Source organism: Bufo gargarizans, chromosome 8 (genome assembly GCF_014858855.1).
Source record: "Bufo gargarizans isolate SCDJY-AF-19 chromosome 8, ASM1485885v1, whole genome shotgun sequence".
Lineage (NCBI taxonomy): Eukaryota > Metazoa > Chordata > Amphibia > Anura > Bufonidae > Bufo > Bufo gargarizans.
This window is the reverse complement of record NC_058087.1, coordinates 101,035,197-101,049,992: the sequence shown is the minus strand read 5'-3', so window position 1 is coordinate 101,049,992 and position 14,796 is coordinate 101,035,197. Positions and strand designations below refer to the sequence as shown.

Sequence of the window (14,796 nt, the reverse complement as noted above, 5' to 3'; positions counted from 1 at the left end):
CAGGTCAACATTACATAGTTATAAGGTTACATTTTTTTACTCATGGCACACAGAGGTACAATATATGCTAATAGCAAGGTATTTGTTGTATAGCAGAGCCATATAATACAAGTCACAATATTATAAGACACACTTTTTAGCATGAAAAAAATCTTGCTAAAAAGCCCTGCATGTTTCAGTCTGCAGTCGACCGGAGAGGCGGGCATCTCTACACACCTCTGACCACTTTATTTAATGGTTGGTGAAAGCAGTCATAAAAGCATGATGCCTGATCATTTAGAGACTTATGCCTCCGTTCACAGCAGGACACTTCTTCCTCCCCTAACCCAGCACATCACATTCAGCTTTCTGTCATGTTGCGTAACTATACAGCTAGACAGATTCTTCTACACTCATTCTACACGTTACTATATCCTTCCAGCCCATCATTTACTCTAGGTCATCTGGAAAATATGAATAGCCTAGACCAGTGTTTCCCAACCAGTGTGCCTCCAGCTGTTGCAAAACTACAACTCCCAGCATTCCCGCACAGCCAAAGGCTGTCTGGGCATGCTGGGAGTTGTAGTTTTACAACAGCTGGAGGCACACTGGTTGGGAAACACTGGCCTAGACCACAGATATGAACGCCCACGGCTACCTTAGACCACTTTATATGGTAAAATATTACCCCTCTTCTATGCTGGAAACTATAGATGAACAAATCAATTATAAATGAGTCAGATTAGTTACAGATTTCCAAAACTTTCCTTTCCAACTAATCCAAATATTTTGGGATCCATCCCACACAAATTGGACAAAATGAGGTCTGCTATCTTACAGTTTAGAAGACAGAGCAGAACGCATCTTCCACCTAAAAGGGATAACCTTTGGACCATATTTTTTAATCAGACAGTGCAGCGTGTTTTTAAACAAGCTGGTTGCTTCCACTGGCTACAATCTGTTCACCCATAGCCATATCTTGCTGTCACTTAGTCATTACTAACGCTGTCTTGGCGTTAAAGGGTTTAAGAAGGGCTTAGCTATAGTCCTGGGAGACCCCGGAGTGTTATGCATTACTTTTCTGGGCAATTCAGACTGAATAAGGCTACTTTCACACTGGCGTTTTGGTTTCTGTTTGTGGGATCCGTTCAGGGATCTCCCAAGTGGTCCAAAATGGATCAGTTTTGCCCTAATGCATTCTGAATGGAAAAGGATCCGCTCATAATGCCTCAGTTTCCTCCAATCAGTCTCCATTCCACTTTGGAGGCAGACACCAAAACACTGCTTGCAGCATTTTAGTGACCGTCTGATGAAACTGAGCCAAACGGATCCATTCTGACACACAATGTAAGTCAATGGGGACTGATCCGTTTTCTATGACACAATCTGACAATAGAAAATGGATCCGTCCTCCATTGACTTTCAATAGTGTTCCGTTCTGAACAGATGCAGACGTTTATATTATCTGAACGGATCCGTCTGTGCAGATCCATGACGGATCCGCACCAAACGCGAGTGTGAAAGTAGCCTATATCAAATCTGACAGCCGATTCAACAGAATCAGACCCAAAACGAACTTTGCTCATCTCCACTAGAAACCCAAAAGGAGAAACTACCACAAAGGTTAGAAACATTTTCTCCTCTACCTTCAAAGATTATTATTATAAGATATAATAGTTGTCAAATCTGGATGTGTGCTTTAGTCAGATTCGTTTTTTTAGACTGGAAAACAGTAAGATATTAAGTTGTTGTTTCCCAAATTTTTGTTAGCAGAATATTCAACATTTGCAACAGGAATATATTCATACATTATGCAACAATAATTTACTGACTGCAAAAAATGAGCTGACACAGCTCCCTAAACCTTACTATAAAAACTGTATAGGGGTCAGAATATGGCGATGCAAAGAAAAAAAAAAGATGTTTCCACTGCCTGGCCTTGTTAATCAAGGTGGCCAGGGAGAAGCTGACCGCAGAAAGGAGTATCATCATTTGGGAACAGGGTCTCGGATCAAGCAAAGACAAATCAGGTTTTAATCAGGTGAACTATGTGTCTACACAAACAATTTGACAGGGAAGTCTCTGGTGACAGATTGCCATTAGGTATAGAAAGAGCAGACGTTTGATTGTATAAATGACAAGTTTTATTGAATCTTTTCTCATATAATCCGGCCTGACATGGGCATGGTCACCTGCAGCCAACCACTTGCTTCAGAGGTGATGTGTCGCTAGTGAATATTTCAGAACCTGTTTACAATCTGATAAATATAAAGATATGACTAAAGGCTCTCTGGTCTGTACTTTATCAGGTTTAATGATTTCGTTTTTTTCACTATCTGATTTTATAATGATCATTTTATTTTATTTTGTATTTGCAGGTAGAGGACTAAAGGTGAGTTAAAATTGCATTATTTACTGCATTAAATGGGTTTTCCGAGATTCCTATGATTTAAACAGATATGCCCATATAGTTGTTTGCCCCATGTACAGCTTTTATTTTCAATATAGACTCTCCTGAGCCATTTTACCAGGTAAACAAGTCACTCTGGTTTGTTTCCATCCTGCATGTAACACTTCCTCCTAATGTATCCAACCAAACCCATGATGCACTTCTCCTTCCTCTGCCAAAGCTCCAACACCTCCCTTAATAATGCCTAGCTAATTTATAGCTCCTTCTCACTCCCCTTTACTGCCCCTGTTGCTGCTTTGATAAGCCCATGGATAAAACATCACAAGAAATACAAAAGATCTGCATGAACATGATCATGTGCGGACAGTAGGAGCAATTAAGGTAAAAGAAATGCACTACAAAATAACACCTACCCTCATAACTGGTTACCTTAAAGGGACCCTGTCATCACCTGGCCATACTAACGGCAGCATAAAGTAGAGACAGGTGAGTTGATTTCAGCGGTCTGTCATTTTTAAGTTAAAAGTAAGTAGTTGTCGAGAACCAACATCACAATCATTGCAGACTGGGCCTGAAAAAGAGTCCCGGCCACCTGAGAAGAGTCCTGGTTATTCATGAATCCCTGCTCTCCTTGCCCACCTGCTGATGGCTGACAGGCTTCTACCTAGTTGTCTCCCTTTCTCTCTAGGAGAGAACTGCCAATCATCAGCAGGTGGGCAGGGAGAGCAGGAGATTCTGAATAACCATGACTCTTCTCAAGGCCTGGGCTGCAATGTTTGTGATGCTGGTTCTCTGCAACCACTTACCTTTAGCTCATGAGTGACACACCGCTGAAATCAGCATTTCATGTTACTATTTTATGTGGCCCTCAGTGAGGTCAACAGAAAGTTGATGACAGGTTCCCTTTAAAGAGTGCTGATGTTAATTAGAAAATTCATTTAGACCTAAGCTGTTTATTTACTCTGAGGCAGATTTAGCAATGTTTTATGCCAGTATTCCAGTGTAAATACATTGAAAAAAATTGCCATTTGTGCCATATTTATAAACACCCTTTAGTGAGATCTGGTAGGGTTGATCATGCTGATTAAAATTATATCTATCTTGTGACATTCCTGAGAATGCAAATGAGGGATTAAGTGCACTGAAGGGTGCGGTCAACAGTGGAAAGCTGCAGAGTTAAAGTGCACAGATGGGCTAGGCCTAACCTCTAATGCATTGAAGCCCTAATTTGCATTAATAATACAAATCTTTATGGAACACTGCAACTGATTTTCACAAAACTAGCATCTTTCGAATCAGCAGTATCAACCCTACTGAATAGTATGAGTGGTTTTATATAGTTTATCCTGCTGACAGATGCTCTTTAAGAAGCACACACAGCATTTTTTCCAACACATGTGATTGTGAGTGAACCTCAAGTTCATATGATTAAACCGGGTATGGGTGCTACATCGCTAAAACGGGTATGGGTGCTACATCGCAATGCCAAATAATGAGCAAGTCGTTGATGTAGCGCCCAAACCATACAACAGTCTGTCTAAAAGGGTATACACAAAAAAATAATTCATCCCAGAATGCCATAACTAAATTCACTAAAGAGGGTGAAAATTTTGACCCTATCGGGGTCCCTTCTATCTGTAAATAAAAAACCTCATCAAATGAGAAAAAACAGCGTTATTAAAAACTCAATAGATGGAATAATGAAATTACATAAGTCTGTGAATGATTTCATTCGTTTTTACTGAACTATATGGCTATCACTCTAACATGCTGTAGCATGCTAATAGTAATCATGATATCACTTTTAACCTGCTGGTTCATTGGTTCATGTTTCTTTTAAATCACTCCATGTTCTACTATACAATTTAGCTATGAGTAGGCACACAGCTGTGCGAAATGCGTAAGCGACTTCTGTGAATGTCTGTGCACCCCATGCATTGTTTATATTTATGGAATTTTCTACAAATAAAGCTCTTCGAGGATTTTAATACACTGGATTTCCTTCAATTTTTTTTTAAAATTTTTAAGCAGGACAGATTAACTTTTATATTCTCATGTACATAAGAATGGCTAAAAATTAAAGACATTGACTAAAAATGTAAGTTTTCAGCCTTCTGCAGAAAATCCACAATGTATCTGGGCAAAATCCAGATCAGCAAAATTCATTACAAATCATACATTTTTTGCAGTGGAGTTTCATGCACAAATGCTGGAAACTGCAGTATAAATCCACAGCATAAACTGACATTCTGCAAACTTAAAATCCATGCCATGTGTCAAGTTATTGAAACATTGCACTAACACTTGGGTACGGCCTTCTGCAACATAATTTCTGCTGCAGATTGGCTAAGGAGGTTATCTGGGAATGAATCCAGGACAAGTCATCCATATCAGAATAGCGAGGGTCCGACACCTGGGATCCCTGCCGATCAGCTGTTAAAAGATACTTTGTGAGCTCCGGGGCTTCTTCCTGAGCCATGTAACATCACCATACATTAGTCACATGGCCTAGTTGCGGCTCAGCCCATTAAGTCAATGGGGTTGAGCTGCAATACCAAGCACAGCTGTTATATGTACAGAGATTTGCTTAGTAAGCACCCAGGAGGCTGCCACACTCACCAGAACTGCAGTGAGCACCGCAGCTTCCCAAAACAGCTGATTGGTGAGGGTGCTAGGACTCCCCCTCCCCCACTGATGTTATATTGAGGACCTGTTCTGTGGATAGGTCATTAGTATTATTTCCCGGATAACCACTTTAAGGATTTAAGAGAAGATTTGCCACAGATTTGAAATCCCAGTGCACAATTTGCTTTGCTTCCACGGTAGACATTCCACTGCAGATTTGGTGTCGTTTTTATTGCGGATTTGCCACAGATTTCATCCTACGCATTGCAAGGGTGAAATCCATGGCTGATAAATAGAGATGAGCGAATTTCTAAAAATTAGATTCGGTCGGTTTGCCGAATTTTTCGAAAAGATTTGCTTGATCCAAATTTATTTGTGGCGAATCACGTTAAAAAAAACAGCTATTTCTGGGCTGCACAGAGCCTTTATAGGGGTGTAGAACACTGAGCCTTGCAGTAACACACATAGGGAGTCTGCTGTGGTAGTGAATAAATACTGTCACTATGACATGCAGATGACAGGCGTCGCTCTTAGAATCACTGCACACTTCACTTATTTGGGCAGTTATGGGGCCAAAACCGACAAAATAACTCAAGTATGAACTCAGCCTTACAAATCGGTGTTAGCGCCAAGAAAAAGAGCACTCCCTTTACACCGTCGCCAGCTGATTCCACATAGATGTCTACAGAACCTGTTCTATTAAACACTTATACAAGTAGAGCCCCCCCCCCCCAACACAGTGAAATGGGTGTCAGCAGTAAGTTTGTGTTGACATCACTGATTAATTTGCCCTTCCCCTGATCCGTCAGAACAATAACCTCCCCAAAAAAAAAAAAATCCTGTCTGTGGAGCTTCCGCCTTCACTCGGTCAGCAAAGGTATTTAGGAATATATTTAAAAGTAACATTTACGTATTTTCATTTTCTTAATTCCCGGAGAACCCGGTTTAATGACGTTTCTTAAGCAAAATATATAATATTGAAAATCTCCATTGTTTTGTAAGTGTATTTATGCACTTTTTTCTTCTTTAAGGGTCAAAAAGGAGAACCTGGTGATGTTCCCGCTGTAAGTTTTTGTGTTTTTTAATGACTCTTTTCTGCAAAGTCTTCAGATTCTGCTTGATTTATTACAAATATCACACATTATCACAGTTGTGTAATGAAAAGTAGAGTACAGTAATTTCATTTATTTAAAGCAAATCTAGCAATATATAGGCTGAAATCCAGACTATCACAGGAATAACCATCAGCATTTTATTGCTGCATGTAGTGTTGAGCGCAGTGAAGTATTCAAAGTAGAATTCGGTCCAAAGAAAAATTTTTGCACGCTTCATGGTAACAAATCAATTTCTCCTAAAATGGGGGCTGCACGTGTTACAAAGTAAAAGTAAGAAGCCCAGGAATGTGAGATCACCCATAATGCTGTGCAGCCAGCCACTCCAACTATAGACTTCCCCTGTGATGTCACAGCCCTCTAAAACCCTATAATGAAAGACTTTACAGTATGATCTTCATTATTAAATGAAAGGTAGCTTCAAGCTAATTGGCCACATGGTTCATTACCGCAGTATAGCTGCTCTAAGACAGAATGGCCTGGGTATACCTGACTTATAGCGATTCATGACAAATACATTTGTAACAAATCAAATTTCTTGGCTAACTTTGGCAAAGGTGCCAAATATAATTTATCAAAACAAGGAACAACTACTGAACTCTGCCAGGTAAATAAATGCCTCACAGCACGTACTTTGCAAGCCATGACCCATTTTTCCAAAAGGAAAGTCAATATTACCAGGAAAAATTTGGACTTAAAGGGAACCTGTCACCGGGATTTTGGGTATAGAGCTGAGGACATGGGTTGCTAGATGGCCGCTAGAACATCCGCAATACCCAGTCCCCATAGCTCTGTGTGCTTTTATTGTGTAAAAAAACTGATTTGATACATATGCAAATTAACCTGAGATGAGTCCTGTCCCTGACTCATCTCACATACAGGACTCATCTCAGGTTAATTTGCATATGTATCAAATCAGTTTTTTTACACAATAAAAGCACACAGAGCTATGGGGACTGGGTATTGTGGATGTGCTAGTGGCCATCTAGCAACCCATGTCCTCAGCTCTATACACAAAATCCCGGTGACAGGTTCCCTTTAGGATCATATTGATGGATTTATTATTGAATTTAATAAAACCTGTGTAAATCCATCTTCAGTAAGTGTCCCCAGCAGTGACTGCATGAAGACAGAATATTTTTTCGAAGATAATTTTTCTCATTATTTCTTGATACACTTGTCCTACTTTATAAAAAAAAAGAAACAATATATAAAATGTATGTTCTCCTATGTATGAGGCTAATATTTCATCAATTTTTTAAACACAGGATTATGACTGTGTAAAGATATTGGATTCTTTAAGTAATATGCTATAATATATAACTATTTTTTACTAAAAGCACTTAATATACTTAAATAGATATGCAATGACTCAAGAATGTGAAAACTGTTTATTATATAATGAATTATGCATGAGTAAAATGCATGTCTTTATACTGTGTGTACTGTTATCCTTAGAACATTAATTCCAGATAAAATACTCTAATATTCTAGTTTTACTTAGTAGATATCTTCAAACTAGTAGAAAGTGATTTTAGTTGTCTGCATAGATGTTGTGTTTAGTAAAAGCTTAATAACATTGTTTTCTATTATTCTAGGTGTCTGGAATTCGAGGGCGCCCAGGACCTGCTGTAAGTTTTGAAGATATGCAAGAAATTGGGTGTAACTATAGCTATAGCAGCCCATAGCACTCAATTTACTGTGCAGTGGTTGGAAGGGGGACAGTCAGGTGCATGAACTTTTTGTGGGGAATAATAATATATGAAGCTATTATGTACATACTTTTAATTATTGCTACTTTTGTTGCGGATTTAATTTTCTTACACTAGGTGATGGGGTCCCAATCTTTTCTTGCTATGGTGCCCCATGAATTCTAGTTATGCCCCTGAAATTAGTGCATATCTAATTGATAAGAAAGCAGTAACATGACTGATATTTTCACTTGGTCATGACTGAGGTTTGTTTTCTTTAAAGACACACCCATGTATTTGTTTATTATATTCAGTAAACAGTGGGTTTGAGAGCTTGCACTTCTATACCGTGCCTTGAAAATAGTAACCTGTGTGTACGTTTTTTTTCCAGGAAAATACTATTAACTTATGTCTCCTAGCATGGATCATATAATGAAAGAATCATACTTTCCAGCTGTGTGACACTAATCCTTCACCTTAAGTCCATTCCTGGTTCCTCAGCTTGTTTACTTCTGGCTGGGTATGGACATAGTCAGCAGTGACATACTTGGGGAGTGGCCCTTGACCTAGCAGTGACATGCTGCTTGGAGACGTGCTACCACTGAAGCCAGTCATTGGCTTCAGCAGCACACATGACTATATCCACAGTTATGAAGAAGTAATCAAGCCAGGGAATGGAATATGTAAAAATGGGGCCCAGAGTGCAGGTCCAAAGAAACAGGGAGCAACTGATTATTAATCTTTCATTTTGTGATCTATGTTAGGGGCCAGTAAATAGAACTGTTGATCGAGCATCTCGATGGTCGGCACGTGGCGGTATTCGGCCGAATACCGCATATGCTGGAACGCAATGCTCGAGTCTCCTCCCTGCATGTTTGTTGGCTGCTATGCAGCCAATAAACGTGCGGGTAAGTACTGCCCTTCACTGTAATGCCATAGCCATGTTGGTTACTGGCATTACAGTGATTGGCTGGCCGGAACACATCATGAGATGCTATATAGCACCCGATGACACACTCGGTTCAGTGTTAGTCAGGAAGAGCTGTGCTGAAGAAGAGAAAGATAGTGTAGGGAGTGAAATTTTCATTTTTTCAGTTGAAAAAATTGTCAGAGACCCAAAAGTCCTTTTAAGGACTATTGTGTGTGGCAGCAGCAATATCTCTTTTTAGTGCATCCTGCGCTAAATAGCATGCAATATTTAGGCCGCTGCAGACAGTGACATTATCTGCGCTGCATCTCCTGTGTAACATGTGCGCATCCCAAAAATATCAGTGACATCCAGTGTACTTGTTCCATAGACGGTGTCCGTTGCGGACAGTGACATTGCCAGGGGTACATCTCTCGTGTAACGTTTCCACATGCAAAATACCTGTGACATTCCCTGTAAATTTTATATTTGCTGCTGCTGACATCAGCTACATTATCTGCGGTATTTCTCCTGTGTAACATGTGCGGATCCCAAAAATAACTGTCACATCCAGTTTACTTTTTCCGTAGACGGTGTCTGCTGCGGACATCCTGTGCTAAATAGCATGCAATATTTAGGCCGCTGCAGACAGTGACATTATCTGCGCTACATCTCCTGTGTAACATGTGCACATCCAAAAAAACATCAGTGACATCCAGTGTAATTTTCTCGTAGATGGTGTCCGCTGCGGACAGTGACATTACCTGGGGTACAACTCCTGTATAACATTTCCACATCCCAAATACCTGTGACATTCTCTGTAATTTTTTATTAGCTGCTGGTGACAGCATTGACATTATCTGCGGTATATCTCCTGAGTGACGTTTCGACATCCCCAATTACCTTTTTTAACTTTTTTGTGCATACACTTACAAATACTACGCTACTGTATGTGTGATAAACTTTCTAGCATATATAACATTTAATATGAAGAAGGTGAGCATTAAGGGATACTGGAGTGGCCGTGAGCTGATGGTGCACCCAGAGGCCGTGGCCCTGGGCGCGTTGTAACTGTGCCTGCTGCAGAGCACAAGAAAAACACTCATCCACGATACCTAGCTTCATGTCCCAGGTATCAGGGCAGCGTAGGACAACGCTCTCAAAGTCAGACCGGTGCGACCAGGTGGTCAGTTGGATTGCAGCAGATAATGCTTCCAGTCTTTCAACAAATCAGTCTCAGAAGCCAAGAGTCTGGTCAACACAATCCTCACCCTGATCCTCCTTACTCCCACCATGGAGAGTCTTGCCAAACAAGTGATCCCACACTCGGATATTCTGAGGAGATCTTTTCAGCAACATTCCTTCAATTGGGCCTCTCGACAAGCCCGCTTGAAGAGGGACATGAGATCTTGTGCCCTGATTCCCAAACTCTTGAGCATCCACAGTCACAAGAACATAACGGTGGGGAACGGCAATTAGAGTTTCACGAGGTGGATAATGATGATGAGACACAGTTTTCAATAACTGAGGTTGTTGCTAGGTCAACAAGTCAGGAGGATGAGCAGAGTGAGGAAGTGGAAGAAGAGATGGTGGACGATAAAGTCACTGACCCAACCTGGGAAGGTGGCAAGCCGAGCAAGGACAGCAGTACAGAGGGGGAGGGATCTGCACCGCAACAGGCTGGAACACACCCTTGCGGAAATCTCCCCTGCCAAGGGGAAGGTGTACAGCAGTCTGGCACTTTTTTGAGGAAAGTGCGGATGACAAATGAATTGTAATTTGCAACCTATTCCAAACAAAAATGAGCAGGGGCGTGAACACTAGAAACCTCACCACCACCAGCATGATCCAGCACATGGCATCAAAGCACCGTAATAGGTGGGCCAAATGCCTGGGTCCACAATCTGTGTCTGTGGGTCACACCACTGCCTCCTCTTCTCCTGTGCTGCGTGCTGGATGCCTCCCGCCCTGCACCTGGACTTTCGCAAGCACCATCAGCGACCACATCCACTTCTGTGTCCCAGCACAGTGTACAAATGTCCTTACCCCAGGCATTTCAAAGCAAGCGCAAATACCCAGCCACCCACCCACAGGTCATCATAGCACTAAATGTGCAACTTTCCAAATTACTGTCCCTGGAAATGTTGCCATTTAGGCTTGTGGACACTGAGGTCTTCCGTAGCCTGATGTCAGCGGCCGTCCCTCGTTATGCAGTCCCCAGCCACCACTATCTTTCAAGGTGTGCTGCGCCCGCCTTACACCAGCATGTGCCCCATAACATCACCCGTGCCCTGACCAACACAGTTACTGGGAAGGTCTACTTAACCACTGACACATGTACAAGTACTTTCGACTACATTTCCCTAACGGCACACTGGGTGAACGTTGTGTAGGCTGGGAGCGAGTCGTACCCTTGGAAGGCACCGTTGCTATCGACGCCAAGGATTGTGGGCCCTACTTCCATCAGGGTTTCCACCAGCACCGACGTTAGTGGCTCCAACCCCCAATTCTCTTCCTCCATCTCCTCCTCCACTTCTACCTCAGAATTATCTCTTGCAGCACCAGTCAGCCATCAGTCGGTAGCTGGAAGCAGTGTAGCACTGCAGTGGGTAAGCGTCAACAGGTCGTGCTTAAGCTGATCTGCTTAGGTGAAAAATAGCACACCGCCATAGAGCTGTGGCAGGGGATAAGAGACCAGACTGAGCTGTGGCTCTCGCCAGTCAACCTAGAAACCAGGCATGGTTGGGTCTGATAATGGCCGTAACTTGGTGGCGGCTTTGGAGCTCAGGAAGCTCACATACATTCCATGCCTAGCCCACGTCTTAAACGTAGTGGTTCAGCGGTTTCTCAAAACCTACCCCAATTTGCCTGAGTTACTAGTGAAGGTGCGCTGAGTGTGTGCCCATTTCCGCAATTCATCATTAGCTTCCGCCGGTCTGTAAAGGCTGCAGCAGCGATTACAATTGCCAGATCACCAACTGTAGTGCGACATGAGTATACCCCGTAATTCGGCGTTCCACATCTTGGCAAGGCTTTGTGAGCAGCAGAGGGCAGTAGTGGAATACCAGCTACAACATGGTCGACGACTTTCCAGTCAGCTTCCGCTCTTCAGAAGCAAGGAGTAGGCATGGATGTCTGACCTCTGAAACTTTGAGGAATCAACACAGATGGTGAGCGGTGATAACGCTATTATCAGCGTCACCATCCCACTTCTGTGAAGAGGTGGAGATGGGGGAAGACATTACACAGGGAGATAGCCAAACCTCCCTCAGTTTGTCTTCTCAATGCAAATTGGATGATGATGATCATGAGGAGGTGGAGGAGGAACAGGAGATGGTTGCCTCTGCCACAGAGGGTAGTACCCATGGAAGTTTAATTCCATCTGTTCAGCGTTGATGGGCAGAGGAGGAGGAAGAGGATGAGGAGATTGAGAGTCATACTCCTGATGACGACAGCAAAGTCTTGCCTGTTTGCACTCTCGCATACATGGCTGACTTTATGTTCGGCTGCCTGTCACGGAAGGTGTACAGGAAACAAGACAATGCAAAATGAATATCTGACTCACTGGATCCAAAACTAAGGAACAAAAGGGAGACCCCTGCATAAGACCTGGCACTCTCCCTGTCTGCTCAGCCTATGTGAAAATCCCAATGGTGGATGATCGCATATCCACGTACCTCGACTATATACCACCTGAACACCCTACAATAGTGAGGGGACACGACCACCGGCTCCCTACACTAGACACGGAGGGAGTCATGGTCACCTGGGATCCAGCAAACAGAAAATAAATAAATGTACAGCACTTATCTTGTAGAAGGCTGGAAAATAGGATCAGCATGCACACACACTCCAGGAAGTTGTATAAGCCGCACACTAATACATTATGGGGAGGAATTTAAAGGGATGCAATCAGTCCAACTACATGACAGCTGAGAGAGGCTAACGAGATGAGGAACTGAAATTCAAAACAAAGAAAACTCAAGGAGGAGGTTCTGAAAGGCTTCTGTCAGAGCTTCTCAGCTGCCTGGTTGTGACACTGCCTTTCCCATGACCCACGCATTTTACGCATTTTGGACAAACCGATTACTGGTTGTTCACTCTTCTCGACCACCGCAACAAAGAGAACTTCTCATCTCTCATTCCTGTGGTGGAGAGGACAAGCAAAATGGTGCAATACCAGAATATCCTTGTGGAAAAATTGCTCCACTAATTTCCAGCTGACAATGCTGGCGGCAGAGTATGTAGTTCCTTGGTCAACCGAGAAGGGGAGACGAGGGGAGCAAACAACAGTTCCAACAGAGGCAGGACAACACTCTCCAAAGCCTGAGACAGTTTTCATGACACTCCACTAGCACCCTCACCCTGATGCGCGGCCTAGTGTCACAAGGAGGAAAACATTTTGGAACATGGTGAAGTAATACATAGTAGACTGTGTCAGCGTCCTCAATGATCCCTCTGTGCCTTACATTTACTGAGTCTCAAAGCTGGACACTTGGCATGAACTGTCGCTCTAAGTCTTGGAGGTGCAGGCCTGCCCCGCCGCCAGCATTTTGTCAGAGCAGGTATTTAGTGCTGCTGGGGGCATAGAAACTGATAAGCACATCCGCCTGTCAACTGAAAATGCTGACAGGTTGATTCTTATAAAAATGAACAAGGCATGGATTGCCCCTGACTTATCTAATTCACCAGAGGAATGCGGCTGAACATAAAAGCAATTTAAATGTGTTTTTTATAATGTACTGAATACACTGTATTCCCATGCACCCCTTCCACCACAAAAAAAAGGGTTTTTGGTTCAGTCTTCAATTTCTCGTCCTCTTCCTCTTCGATCCTGAGGTTGTAGAGGGTCAGCTCACCTGCAGGCACTCGTATATGTTTTAGAGGGTCAGCTCACCAGCAGGCCCACACATATAATATTTTAGAGGGCTAGATCACCTGCAGGCCCTTGCATGTAATGTATTAGAGTGTCAGCTCACCAGCAGGCCCTTAACCATAATGTTTTTCAGGGTCGGCTCACCAGCAGGCCCTCACCTACAATCTTTTAGCGGGTCAGCTTACCTGCAGTCCCTCACCTACAATATTCTGAAGGGTCAGCTCACCTGCAGGCCTTCATATATCATGTTTTTGAGGGTCAGATCAACAGCAGGCCCTCAACTATAATGTTTTACAGGGTCAGCTCACCTGCAGGCCCTCGCATGTAATCTTTTAGAGGGTCATCTCACGAGCAGATCCTCACATACAATTATTTAGAGGTTCAGTTCACCTGCAGGCCCTCGCATATAATGTTTTTATGGGTCAGCTCGCCAGCAGGCTCTCACCTACAATCTTACCTGCAGGAACTCTCATGTAATATTTTAGAGGGTCTGCTAACCAGCAGGACTTACCTACAATGTTTTAGAGGGTTAGCTCACCTGCAGGCCCTCACATTAAATGTTTTTGTGGGTCACCTCACCAGCAGGCCCACACCTACATTCTTCAATAGGGTCAGTTCACCTGCAGGCTCTCACCTACAATCTTTTAGAGGGTCAGCTTACCTGCAGGCCCTCACCTACAATATTTTAAAGGGTCAGCTCACCTGCAGGCCCACACCTACAATCTTTAATAGGGTCAGTTCACCTACAGGCTCTCACCTATAATCTTTTAGAGGGTCAGCTTACCCGCAGGCCCTCACCTACAATATTTTAAAGCGTCAGCTCACCTGCAAGCCCTCAACCATAATGTTTTACTGGGTCAGCTCACCAGCAGACCCTCACCTACAATCTTTTAGAGGGTCAGCTCAACTGCATGCCCTTGCATGTAATCTTTTAGAGGGCAGCTCACCAGCAGGCCCTCAACTACAATCTTTTAGATGTTCAGTTCACCTGAAGGCCCTCGCATATAATCTTTTAGAGGGTCAGCTCACCAGTAGGCCCTAAAGTGCAATTTTTTAAAGGTTCGGTTCACCTGCAGGCCCTCGCATATAATGTTTTAAAGGGTCAGCTCACCTGCAGGCCCTCAACCATAATGTTTTAAAGGTTCGGCTCACCAGCAGGCCCTCACCTACAATCTTTTAGAGGGTCATCTCACCTG

At 43.1% G+C, this 14,796-nt stretch overlaps 1 protein-coding gene across 1 annotated transcript in view; it reads left to right on the top strand.

The window, feature by feature from the left end:
- COL5A2 (collagen type V alpha 2 chain) overlaps window positions 1-14,796 on the top strand; it is a 260,308-nt gene that overhangs the window by 87,039 nt on the left and 158,473 nt on the right. Inside the window, exons 3-5 of the mRNA XM_044302642.1 lie at window positions 2,358-2,371; window positions 6,046-6,078; window positions 7,725-7,757. Of these exons, the coding sequence (XP_044158577.1) occupies window positions 2,358-2,371; window positions 6,046-6,078; window positions 7,725-7,757 (80 nt within the window). The remainder of the gene's footprint in view (window positions 1-2,357; window positions 2,372-6,045; window positions 6,079-7,724; window positions 7,758-14,796) is intronic.